Source organism: Urocampus carinirostris, chromosome 9 (genome assembly GCF_059441175.1).
Source record: "Urocampus carinirostris isolate Australia breed hairy pipefish chromosome 9, RoL_Ucar_1.0, whole genome shotgun sequence".
NCBI lineage: Eukaryota > Metazoa > Chordata > Actinopteri > Syngnathiformes > Syngnathidae > Urocampus > Urocampus carinirostris.
Genome location: NC_142357.1, coordinates 41,079,994 through 41,093,502, shown reverse-complemented (window position 1 = coordinate 41,093,502; position 13,509 = coordinate 41,079,994). Strand labels below are relative to the sequence as shown.

Here is a 13,509-nt window from a genome sequence, read left to right as displayed (position 1 = left end):
CTGCCCTAGAGTGTTCATTCTTAATCAAAAGATAAATGATTTGCATATGTATGTCATTTTTCAGGCCAGAGACTTTTTCCATTAGGGGTTCGAATGAAACTTTGCCTATTATCAATCAATTCATCCGATTGGAGATCTTTATTCTGAAAAGCATCAACAGGAACTCCAACTGACTGATGACATCATCTGCAACTGAAAGCTAGGTGTGAAGGCCTCTCTTCTTGTTTTTCCTTTACGCTTGCTGCCAGGACGGTGGCTCGAAAGAGGGCAGGCTAGCGTTTGCCCCCTGGCCCTATAGGGACAAAGAAGGGTGAGATACACTGCCTTGGCTCGTCAGCGAGGAGATGTGGCGCACTCCACCCACGAGGCCTAGATAGCCCGTGGTTCAGTCCCTCCCTGTCAGTCGGCTGAGAAGTCTGCAAAATCAGTCTCTAAAAGAGGAGGTGTGTTTGGATTAAAATCAGTGTAGTTTGTGTGGGCAGGAGTACTTTATATATTTCTGTTACCCACAGGTATAAAAACTAATAAAGACCTAGATAGCTAAAAGCAAAACGCCGTCTGAAAAGCCCAATAGATAGCTACCCAAGAAGAACCCAAACTTTAGCGTAATAACTAGCAAAAAAGGTCAAATGTCAGCTACATAGCATGTCATTTTTTTTAAAGCTAGCTAAATAGCTAAAAGGGAAGCTTGACAGTTTTGTTACCTGTTTAACTTGCTACCTAATAGGAAGCTAAAAAGATAGCGAAAAGAGTAAAAAAGCCATTTGAAAAGACGGATAGATAGCTAGATAGTTGGCTAAAAATTAGGCCAAACTTTTGCTTGATAACTAGCAAAAAGGATAAAATGATGGCTACATATCATGCAAAAGTTTTTAAAAAGCTAGCTAGATAGCTTGCTAAATAGCTAAAAGGGAAGCTTGATAATTAGCTAGAAAGGCAAACCGATAAAACAGACTAAACTAAAAGGAAGCTAGATGGCTAGCTAAAAGAGTAAAAAAAAAACATATGGAAAGCTAAAAACATAGCTAGATAGCTAACTAAAAAGGAGACCAAACCTTTTCATGATAGCTAGTAAAAAGGGTCAAATGTTATATTGCTAACATTCAAAAAAATGTAAAAATCTAACTAAATAGCTTTTAAAATAGCTAAAAATGTAGCTTGATAGTTAGGTAGAAAGTTGAACTGGTACATAATGAATAGGGTGCTAGATAGATAGCTAAAAGAGTAAAACGCCATTTAAATAGCCAGATAGCTAAAACCAATGCTATATGCCAAGCTAAAAGAGAGGCCAATATTTAGCTTGATAACTAGCAAAATGGGTCAAATGTCAGCTACATAGCATGTACTTTTTTTTAAAGCTAGCTTATTAGCTAAAAGGGAAGCTTGACAGTTAGTTTTGTTACCTGTTTATCTTGCTACCTAATAGGAAGCTAGAAAGACAGCTAAAATAGTAAAAAGCCATCTGAAAAGACAGATAGAAAGCTTAAAACAAAGCTAGTTAGCTAAAAATGAGGCCAAACTTTAGCTTAATAACCAGCTATAAAGCATGCAAAAGTTTATCAAAAGCTAGCTAGATAGATTGCAAAATAGCTAAAAGGGAAGCTTGATAGTTAGCTACAAAGGTAAACGGGTAAAACAGACTAAACTAAAACAAAGCTAGATAGCTATCTAAAAAGGAGACCAAATCTTTTCTTGATAGCTAGCAAAAAGGGTCAAATGTTATATTGTTAACATTCAAATAAATGTAAAAAGCTAACTAGATAGCTTTTAGAATAGCTAGAGTATAAAGCTGTCTAAAAAGCCAGATGAAAAGCTAAAAACAAAGCTAGACAGCTAGCTAAAAAGGAGGCCAAACTTTAGCTTGATAACTCAAAAAAGGGTCCAAAGTTAGCTAAATAGCACGCAAAAAATGTAAAAAATCTAGCGAGCTAGCTTGCCAAATAGCTAAAAAAATGCACATTTTGATGCTCTTCTTTTTAAATAACCGATACATTGGAATCTAGTTTCTTGTATCTCCTGTAAAACAAATCAGCAAAAAGATAAATAAATGTGTTTAATAAACTGTTCAATTTATATTCTACTCTCTTAATTAATTACTTTAAATTCCATAAGACCCATAAACTGGATTTTTAAAATTTAATTTGCTAAAATATCAATTATTCATGTTATTACCGAATGAATGATTAAAAATAGGGTTTAACTCGTTCAGTCAAACAATAAAACAAAAATTTGACTAGAAAATCACAATGACCCAGCGCAGCTATTTTCAGAGGTTCGCGGGCACCTCAACTCTCCTTGGGGGGGTCACCCTGGTGCCCGCGGGCACTGCTTTGGACACACCTGTCCTAAATGAGAAGAAGCCTATCGAAAGTTCACTTTGGGATTTTAATTGACCAATCACAGCTTTGCTCTCACTAAACCCCGCCTACTTGTAGCTTCCCCTTGAACTAACCTGTCTCCACCCTTTCGGTATTTATTAGATGATAACTTTCGTTATTAACACATTTTAAGTGCGGTACTTCGATCAAAAATATAAATATATATTCGTATTTTTTTAAAAAGAAACTATCTCAATGGAAAGAAGTGAAAAGGCTCATTTGGGGAGGGCAGGCAGCTGGGTACCGCTTGTTCCTGGGGGAAGATCCAAAACGTGAGTAAAACTTTTCATTCTGTCCATTTTTTCCTTCTAAATTGAATATTAATTTTAAAATATTCAGACTATTTAACTTATTTGTTTTGTACACCTTTAACTATTAAATGGAGAGCAAATACATTCCAGAAAGAAGTGTTATTTTGGTTTACGCTCCGCACTTTCGGGTTTGTATCATACTCTTAGTATAAAGTTTTTATTAAATTGAATATTAATTTTAAAATATTCAGACTATTTAACTTATTTGTTTTGTGTACCTTTAACTCTTCAATGGAAAGAAAAACATTCCAGAAAGAAGTGTTATTTTGGTATTTTGGTTTTATGCTCCACACTTTCGGGTTTGTATCATTCTCTTCGTATAAAGCTCGCATTAAATTGAATATTAAGTTTAAACTATTCAGACTATTTAATTTGTTTGTTTTGTACACCTTTAACTCTTCAATAGAAAGCAAAAACATTCCAGAAAGAAGTGTTATTTTGGTTTTACGCTCCACACTTTCGGGTTTGTATCATTCTCTTCGTATAAAGCTCGTATTAAATTGACTCAGTGATATGAAAATATTTGTTTGAAATGTTGTTTTGAATAAACTGGTAATAATGGAATAATATACCCGCAAAAAGGTTTTATTCTGAACCCAAATCTTCGTTTTTTTTCTTTTCTTTTTTACTGTAGACCCCCTGGATACGGCGACCCTACTTCCGGCTCGCTTTACGTCATTTCCCCCACTATACAACACAAACAACAAATTTCTTTGCATGCCCAACAACGTTCCACGTATATTACACATATAAAATGTTTATTATTATGTTAATTGTTTTCATATAGTCCACAGTGTCAAAGGCAGGCCTAAGGTGCTGCTGGACCTTAGGGCTGCCTTTGACACTGTGGACTATAATATCTTACTAGAACGGTTGGAATAATGGATTGATCTCTCAAGAACCGTCTTCTTATGGTTCAGATCCTACCTCTCAGATAGGACGCAATATCTATCAATCTCTATCTCTATCTATCTATGTGTTAAATATGGTGAAATTACATCTGAGCCCTTTAGTGTGTGTGGTGTTCCACAGGGTTCAGTCCTTGGCCCCATTCCTTTCAGCATTTGGAGGCCTGTATCTTTCTATCTATCTATCTAGACATTTATCTATCTATCTAGACATATATCTATACATCTATCTAGAAATCAATCCAGACATATATTCAACTATCTATCTAGACATGTATCTAGACATCTATCTATCTATCAATGTGTTAAATACGGTGAAATGACATCTGAGCCCTTTAGTGTTACCTGTGGTGTTTCGCAGGGTTCAGTACTTGGCCCCCTTCTATTCAGCATTTGGAGGCCTGTATCTATCTATCTATCTAGACATCTATCTAGACATCTATCTATCTAGACATCCATCTATCTAGACATCCATCTATCTATCAATGTTTTAAATAGGGTGGAATGACATCTGAGCCCTTTAGTGTTACCTGTGGTGTTCCACAGAGTTCAATACTTGGCCCCCTTCTTTTCATAATTTCGAGGCCTGCTTCATTATGATAAAAAATGGATGTCACTCAACTTCTTGCGCCTTAACTCTGAAAAGACCGAAATGTGAGTTATCGGTCCATCTAAATGCCGTGACTTGTTCTCAAAAACGGCTCTGAACCCTACTTTACCATCCACACAAAAGGGATGGATTCATGTCATATCCCAGGGTCTAATGGGATTGGATTTTGTAGTGAATATGACAAATTCTTTGTGTATGAATATTTTTTATTAAAACATATCCAGACTTACTAACTTGGAGCAAAATTTGGGAAGGGTGGGGCCCTTTAAGTGGGAGCATTTTCGGGAATCTCATAAATTTCCCGATGACTTCCACTCCCTAGTTTCACTTTTACTTACCGGTTTACTTTAATTGGAAGGTGTGGAGGCCTTCGGGGGATTTTTGGGAAACTCACAGATTTCCCAATGCCTTAAAGTCTTTCACTTTTACTTCAATATCACTTCACTGAAAACCAAACACATTTAGCAATAGTTAAATCAAATAAGTTGCTTTTAAAATTACTATATCGAAATTGTAATGAAAGCCATGTTAGTAAAGACAAAAAAATCAAATGTAGTTTTTCTTGTTTAGTGTTACAAACACTCTTACAGAGTCAAAAAATAACACAAAACGGGATAATGGAATGAAGTATTACTTGGATCAAGGTTTTGCTGAGGCCCTTTCTACAAAATACCGTTTTTGAAAAGAAACCTTCTGTCTTCTCGGAGGACGCTGACTCATCAGCAGGGCCTTGTCATGACCAGTACCGAATCAAGACCCAAATGCGTAGCGTTAACCATACAACCAGTACAATGTTAGCAACCTGATTGACTTGATATAATTGGAAATAATTTGAATGCAACGCAATTTTTTTTTTCTTTTCCCCTTTTTTTCTATTTTTTTAATTCCTTTTATTGTGTTTATTTTTCCCTAGCTGTTACTTTTTTCTTTTTGTTCTCTATTTACATTTTTGCTTTGTTTCTTTCTTTTCTTTTTTTCTGGCTTTTTTTTCTGAATATTTCCTTCTTTTTTCTCTGCCTTTTGTTTCTTTTTTTCCTCATCTTTTCACAACTTTTTCATTTTGGTATTTTTCTTTTTTGTTCTATTCCCCCCCTTCCTTTTAGTCATTTTTTTTGCGCAATTTTATATGATATTTGGTCATGTAAGGATTAAAAAAGCAAAAACAACCTGAAGAGACGTTTAGGACCCGAAAGAGCCGGTTCTTTTTAGTGAGTCGAGCTGAAAAAGCCGGTTCTCGAAAAACTACTGACTTGACTCAACTTCGTTCTACTTCGACCTTGACTTCGAAATACCGCATTTAGAACACAGCGTCAGGGGAACCCTTGTATTTTGACCTTCATGCACTGTAACTTCGACTTAATTCGCTTCTTAATTAGCAATTCGGAGCCCTAATTTTTGTGAGCCGGCTAGATTTTCTTGTGCGCGGAAAAGCTCTGGGCAGTGCGCAATTGCCCACACACGCAGCTTAGAGGGAACATTGCAGGAGAGCAAAAACGTGGTCGGAATCAAAAACAGGTCGGAGCCAGAGACAAACGGGAAAGATCGGCAACGGACGGGTGTAAAAACGGGTGCAAAAACAAGACAGGCGGGAGTCTGGGTCAAAATGCTTGCCTTGTAACAACAGAGGTTCGCTGACGGACTGACAACCGAAGTGTGAAAAACGGACTGGGCTTAAAAAGGGACAGGGAACCAATCAGGTAACCCGCAGTGGCTGGGGCCAAATGAGCGAGCCAATCAGTAATCAAAATATAAAAAGCTAACTAGATAGCTTTCAAAATAGCTAAAAATGTAGCTTGATAGTTAGGTAGAAAGTTGAACAGGTACATAATGAAAAGGATGCTAGATAGCTAGCTAAAAGAGTAAACAGCCATTTAAATAACCAGATAGCTAAAACCAATGCTATATACCAAGCTAAAAGGAGGGGGGCAATATTTAGCTTGTAAGTAGCAAAAAATGTAAATGTTAGCTAGCTAGCATGCCAAAAAATATTAGAAAGTCTAGCTAGATAGCGTGCAAAAACGAGACAAACGGGAGTCGGGGTCAAAAGGCTTGCCTTGTAACAACAGAGGTTCGCTGACGGACTGACAGCCAGAGAGTGAAAAGGACTGGGCTTAAAAAGGGACAGGGAACCAATCAGGTAGCCCGCAGTGGCTGGGGCCAAATGAGCGGGCCAATCAGTAATCATTATTCATGACAGGGCTGTTGTTTGGAAAGGTAATGGCAGAGGGGATCAGGCTTTTCCTGATCTGACGGGTTTATTTTAAATACTTTTTTTAAAAACATGTTACTTTTTCAATTGACCCAACAAGTAGATTGGGTTATTCTTTACCCAGCTATTTTCCTTAGTCTAACAAATGTGTTTTTTGTTAGGCAAAACAATCCAATTTAGGTGGGAGTTCTTCATAAGAAATTTACCCTTTTTTGTCTTTTTTTTTTTTTTTTTTTGCCGTCTATAAAAAAAATATTCTTCTTGGAATTATAGCTGTCACCTATAAAATATACCTCAGTAACAACCTAGGAAGCTGAGTTAAATTAACTCAACGGATTGGTACAGGCTTGACCCAAACTGTAGGTTTTAGATCAGGGGATGGTGTCATAATAGTCTGTAGTTTGCAATAAAACTGGTCGTAAGCCGGGACGGGAGAGCAAACGTGGTCGGAATCAAAAACAGGTCTGAGCCGGGGACAAACGGGAGGATCAAACCTAGAGTGTACTTGACCTTCTTCCCAACCCTCCCCACAGGAACTCTGCCGGCTACGCACTGAAGGTGTTCGGCCTGACAACACTGGCATGTCTGCTGCTGTCCAGCCAGGTTTTTGTATTCTACACGTTGTTCAACCATCAGCAGCAGATCCAAACCATGCAGAAAGACTCGAAAAACCTTGCCAAGCAGCTCCGTACAGTGCAAGGTAATTAAGAATCCAATATACTGGGAGAACATGTTTCATAGATAAATAGATAGATACTTTATTCATCCCCGTAGGGAAATTCACACTTCCAGCAGTATCCTTTTGTTGTTTATTAACATATTAATAGGATGGCCTCTGGGTGCTGTGTTGTAGTTTAGCAACAGCGGTGTGTATGACGTCACACGCTAGGCCAAAAGTCCGACGTCCCTGCAATAGATGGAAATCTTTGTGCCCAGGGTTACACCGCCTCGTGTTCACGTAGATAGCGAGTCCGCCTCCTCTCCGCTTCCCGCAGGCTTTTGTGTCTCTGTCTGCCCTAACAGCGCTGAAACCGGGTAGCTCAGGGTAGCTCCGCGTTAGCGTCCGGGATGCTAGACGTGAGCCACGTTTCGGTAAAACACAGCAAACTGCACTTTGATGTTTTTCACCAGCGCAGCCAGTTCCTCGGTCTTATTTGGTACCATGATTATGGACGGTACCGAAGGCTTGTATCGCCGCTAACCGCTTAGCCTTAGCTCCGGCTCTGCATCCACGATCGGGCCCCCTCATCACACCGGCACGAGAATTTTCCAGGGCAAGGAGTTGAATCCTCGAATAAACGCATAGAAGCAGACACTTAAAATAATAAATCACAAAAAGTGTGAGCTGCTGGAAAGGCTGCCGCTTGGGCGGCGCCTATGATGTTATGATGTCATGTAAGTAATCGTGTAGATAAATGTCTTATATGGTGAGGTGGTGTCTGTATCACCCTCAGACTGGGGTTCTCTACAAGAGGTCTGTGAGTTTGAGAAGTCTGTGCAGTACCTTAGCTGTTCCTGGACTGAAGTTCCAGATGTGGTTCCTGGGATCTGTTGGAGCCACTCTTCCAGTTTGGGGGTTACTGCCCCGATTGCCCCCACTACCATGGGGACCGCGCTGCCCTTGATCTTTCAGCTGCTCTTCCAAACCTTGGTTTTCCTCCAGTTTCTCCTGCTTCTTCTTCCTGATTTTGGCGTCAGCTGGAATCTCCACATCTGTTATCACCACCCTCTTCTGCTCTTTGTCCGCCACCACTATGTCCGGTTTGTTGGCCAGGAGCTGCTTGTCGTCCCATAGGATCTTAGCCCTGTTGTTCTCAGCAACCTTTTGTGCTTTGGCCCACCAGGATCTGGGTAGTTCTATGCCATACTGGTTGCAGATGTCCCTGTATACTATCCCGACGTGCTGGGCTGAATCAGGGGCGTCTTTGCATAGTCTGCATCCTGGGTGACTGTATCATGTTCGCCATAAGGGCAGAAAATAAAAAATGGAAATTTTCTGGAGGAAATTAACATATACAGATTTTTGGCGATCAAGGTTGACTCTGCATGTAAGAATTGTCTCTGTGCTTCAAGTCCCACAGTGCTTTGTGGCTATTGCTGCATAATTTGGCGTTTAGAGTAATTTGGGACAAATGGTAGTAGCACACCTAAAGACAATTTAATGTACAGTCCAGGTTTGTGCAACTATTTTGTATTGCTGTGTCTTATATTGCAGTTTTAGTATCACAGTTTTTCTACTTTTGGAGTAGTAGCTATCTATTTATCTATCTATCTACTATCTACCCTGGTCATATCCCTCGAGAGGGGTGATAGACAGCAAGACAAACATACAATAACAAAGAAGATAAAAAGGGAAAAAAACTGCAAAAAAACACACAAAAATGTTTGGACCATGGCCAACCCAAATGCCCAAACGCCCACACAAGTCAGGCTCTTCAGCACCTAAGTTGGTCAGGGACGCAAGAAAGCGGCCATGTCACTCGGGTCAGTGTGACACAACACACTCTTCTGTTCGACAGCTTTCGCTGGTTTACCCCTGCCGCATCATAGAACGCGTCCGAACATCCCACTACCCTTTTACAATCATTCCTATCACCAACAAGAGCTCTAGCTTCCACTAGATTTCGACCTCTTTCCTGCAGTGCACTCATAACACCACCCATCCACGTCCATCGTGGCCTCCCACTTGGTCTCCTTCCATTGACTTCTGCTCTGTAGATCCTCTTCAACATTGGCTCCTCATCCATCCTCTCCACGTGTCCAAACCAACCCAGTACTCTCTTATCCACACGCTTGCACAGTTCCACTACTAGTCCAGTTCTGTCTCTCACAATTTCATTTCTCGATCTATCCAATCTTATCACTCCTAACAAACCCCTTTAAACTCTTCATCTCAAAATCATTTAAGTGCAATACTGCTATCAAATAACTCACATTGTTATTTCACTGTGTCCCTACAGCGGCCCCTATAAAGATAAACGGGCTAATGGACGATATCCCTCTTCTGCACCAGCTCGCAAATTTCGAATCAGGGACGACCGAGGCTCCTGTAGAAGTAAGTTCCATAAAATTGCTGCAAAACTGGAACATTTAATGAGTGTTCTTAGCAACACGTACCGTCATGTTCACAAGTCTGATGCTAAAATGAATATTTTGTATCCTCACAGCCGAAAGAGGTGAAAAGACAGTCCGTAGGTTTGGAGGACATGGTTGAGCTCATGGAGGTATTTTTCATACACGCCAAAACCGAAATCACAATTTTTAATCGAATAACTTGACGATTCTAGGAAAACTTTGAGTTGCCCAAACTCAACGACACCGTGCTGGGCAACCTGAAGAACCTCAAGAAGCAGTTAAGCACTAGCCTTTGGAAGGTAGGACCGTTCAAAAAAGCAAAAACTGTATTCAACCCTCCTGTCGTCCTCATTTTCTGGATACACCACCAGTACTCTGGGTCAAAATGGCCCGTCGTCACTAAATCCTCGATATAAACATATCAATTGATATTAAAACACCAAATTTCATATTGCTTGAGGAAAGAACTTTTCTGTTTGCTTCCTCCGCAACTCTAATTGCCTCTCGGGTCATTTTGATCCAAATACTATCTTGACAACTTATTTTTTCCGGTACAGCTTTCATGGAAATGTGAATAAAAGCAACGTTTCATTTTCCAATCTAGGAAAAGTCAAATGAAGTATGTTTATTCGGGACGCCCTTAATCGCAAGAAGTCTCAAAGGAGTGTACGGACTAGAATGACAAAAGTCATAACATTTAAAGTGAAAAAATAGATAATTTGGGCCAGGGGTCTAGAGCAGGGTCTGGGTGAGGTTGGGCCAATTTAGGTTTTCTGCAAATAGTCAAGTCAAGTCCTGTTTATGTGTTTGGCTGTTAATCACAATGAGTCTTATAGGGCTACTACAGACTATTTTGACACCATCCCCTGATCTAAAACCGACATGAGGGCAAGGGAAAACTCAAAACCTCAGCATGAGTCAAGTCATGTTTATTTGCGACGTCCTTAATCACAGGAAGTCTCAAAGTGCTGCACAGACAACAAATTATTGCAAACTACAGACTATTATGACACTATCCCCTGATCTACAACCTACATGAGGGCAAGGGAAAACTCAAAACCTCAGCATGAGCGAAGTCATGTTTATTTCGATAGCCCTTAATCACAAAGAGTCTCATAGGGCTGCACAGACCACAGACTACTATGACAGCATCCCCTGATCTAAAACCGACATGAGGGCAAGGGAAAACTCAAAACCTCAGCATGAGTCAAGTCATGTTTATTTGTACAGCCCTTAATCACAGGAAGTCTCAAAGTGCTGCAGAGACCTCAAAATATTGCAAACTACAGACTAATATGACACCATCCCCTGATCTAAAACTGACATGAGGACAAGAGAAAACTCAAAACCTCAGCATGAGTCAAGTCAAGTTTATTTGTGACGCCCTTCATCAAAGGAAGTCTCAAAGGGCTGCACAGACCACCGATTATTGCAAACCACAGACTATTATGACAGCATCCCCTGATCTAAAGCCGACATGAGGGCAAGGAAAAACTCAAAACCTCAACATGAGTCAAGTCAAGTCATGTTTATTTGTTTGGCCCTTAATTGCAAGGAGTCTCAAAGGGCTGCACAGACCACAGATTATTGCAAACCACAGACTATTATGACAGCATCCCCTGATCTAAAACCGACATAAGGGCAAGGAAAAACTCAAAAACCTCAACATGAGGAAAATGAAGAAACCTTGAGAAGTTATTGTAGCAATAACAAATAATACACAGATATTGTCAACAGGAAATCTAACTCATTTATAAGTTATAGAATAGAAGTGTGTTTTGGGGGGTTTTTAAACGCAGCGGCGGGCCATTTTGACCCAATACCCTCCTGATACTATTTTTGTCCATCTTAAATGGGAATGTGAAGAAATACATTTGATTTTGTCATCAATTGCTATCAATCTGGGGAAAGTCATAAAATTTAGAGTTTAAAAAAACATCGTTGATGAGATTTTGGGGAGGGGTTAAACACAATGGCGGGTCATTTTGACCCGAAAAAAAAAAACTGTCGGGGTTAATAACAAAAAACTATTTTTCAGAGCTTTGAACCCTGGCTTCGCAACTGGATACTGTTTCACCTGTGCCAAAGGAATCCCGATACCCCTTAAAGGTGAGCAATGCTAATAATTGAGTTTCACTGTCGAGTGCAAAAGTGCGGTCTTTCCGAACATTTGTCCACGCACGCCGCATATTTACCAGTTGAGACATCTCACGCCACACCCCACACGAAAGCATCGCAAAAATTGTATACAGTCCTCAAAAACCCATTGACTTACTATGACTGAATTATTTATCCTCTGCAAAGAACCAATAAACAGGGCTGGGCAAAGTATGGCCTGTTGGCCACATACATTTTCATTTAGCCTGAGAGAGAGGAGAGAGAGAGAGTGAGAGGAGAGAGAGAGGAAAGAGAGGAGAGAGGGCGAGAGAGAGGACAAGAGAGGGAGAGAGAGGGCGAGAGAGGGACAGGGAGAGAGAGAGAAAAGAAAGAGAGAGAGATATCGAGAGAGAGACCTGTCGAGAGAGAGAGAGAAATAGATGTTGAGAGAGAGAGAGAGACATAGATGTCAAGAGAGATAGATTTCGAGAGAGATAGATCGGGGCAGAGGTTCGTTGACGGACTGATCAAAGGAGAGTGAGAGCACTGAGCTTAAACAGAAGGGAAGCCAATGGCAACCGTGACATTACTGAGCACTTAGCAGCATTTGAATACATTTTGGCTTTAGCCGTTGACCAGAAATTTCTCAACCTTGATTTATTTTTCTCCTTTTCTTTTACAGTTTGAAGAAATGAAGCCAAGTTTCGCTTATTTCATCAACATAATTCTTTTTACTTCATATGCACGAGCAACTGCTTTAGCGGGGGCCACATTTTTACATAATCCAAGCTTTTAGTAACAGGGTTCATCTTTGGGGTTCAAAAAATGCCTGATTTTTGGGCGAAATGCTAGTAGCTGCTTGAAATTGTTGCCGTGTTTCTCAACGAGTCTGCTTAAAAATGACGCCGACACGCCTGCTCTGGTGGCTTCGCTTTGCTATAGTATTGCTTCTTCCCTCGTGGTGAACTGCAGCTGGCACTAGTTTGTTTGGCATTTTTTTATGAAACATCGCCCTCTAGGGTTCACGCCCAAGAGGACAGGTGTTACACTGCAGTTCAATTGTGGTTAAATTTGATTGAAGATTGAAATATGATTAAAAAAAAAAACATCAACAATTAATACGAAAATAAACCAATCAATCAGTAATAAATGCATTCGGAATTTGAGTGGGTTGCACGAGCGTTAAAGGGACAGTGTGTAATATTGGAACACTAGATGTCACTACAGTATATTGATTAGTGCAATCAAAAACGAGTTCTTTTTTCCTTTTAACTGTTTCCCAGCTTTTTGTGAGGTTTATGTTTTTTGGGGTACTTCAAGCAGCAATATGATGTACAATTTGTCATTTAAAAAAAATCATGTATTTTGCTGGATTTAAAAAACTATTTTTTTTTCTACCACTTGGAGGCGCCAAAAACTATCATCCTTTGGGAAGCAATCGCCCCCCGGGCCGCGCGTTTGACACCCCTGCCTTAGGAGGCGTGGACATTTTATGGTCCAAATACCTCGAGCGTCGTTAAAATGATTTTTAACCCGAAGGGTGAACTGCAGCTGGTATTAGTTTGTATTGCTTTGTCCCGTGAAGCATCAATGCCCCCTACAGGTGGTGCCCAAAAGCACAGGTGCATGCTTCACCTAAACAAGGCACTATCAAATGAGTATTAGTGAGAGGATTGGGGTTGGGTAGGGTTACTTTAACTGGATTACTTTCAATGACTTTTGGATTACTCCATATATTTGGTATTGGAGTAATCCAAAAGTCATTGAAAGTAATCAAGTTAATCAAGAAAAGTAGGGTTACTTTAACTGGATTACTTTCAATTACTTTTGGACTATTCCATATATTTGGTATTGGAGTAATCCAAAAGTAATTGAAAGTAATCAAGTTCATCAAGAAAAGTAGGGTTACTTTAACTGGATT

The 13,509-nt window shown here is 39.9% G+C and overlaps 1 protein-coding gene across 1 annotated transcript; it reads left to right on the top strand.

The window, feature by feature from the left end:
- Window positions 1–2,430: 2,430 nt before the first annotated feature.
- On the top strand, window positions 2,431–12,738 carry cd74a (CD74 molecule, major histocompatibility complex, class II invariant chain a). Its single transcript, XM_088344296.1, has 7 exons — window positions 2,431–2,650; window positions 6,950–7,116; window positions 9,377–9,471; window positions 9,584–9,640; window positions 9,704–9,790; window positions 11,530–11,600; window positions 12,271–12,738. Exons 1-6 carry the CDS (start codon window positions 2,574–2,576, stop codon window positions 11,596–11,598), a joined length of 552 nt encoding a protein of 183 aa, XP_088200422.1. The 5' UTR covers window positions 2,431–2,573; the 3' UTR covers window positions 11,599–11,600; window positions 12,271–12,738.
- Window positions 12,739–13,509: the final 771 nt, after the last annotated feature.

What these genes read in the sequence shown, in the direction of transcription:
- cd74a (XM_088344296.1), top strand. Translation starts at nt 2,574, where the DNA reads ATGGAAAGAAGTGAAAAGGCTCATTTGGGGAGGGCAGGCAGCTGGGTA. An exon ending in GCAGCTCCGTACAGTGCAAG is followed by an intron (nt 7,117 to 9,376) that starts GTAATTAAGAAT and finishes GTGTCCCTACAG; the next exon opens with CGGCCCCTATAAAGATAAAC. An exon ending in TAAGCACTAGCCTTTGGAAG is followed by an intron (nt 9,791 to 11,529) that starts GTAGGACCGTTC and finishes ACTATTTTTCAG; the next exon opens with AGCTTTGAACCCTGGCTTCG.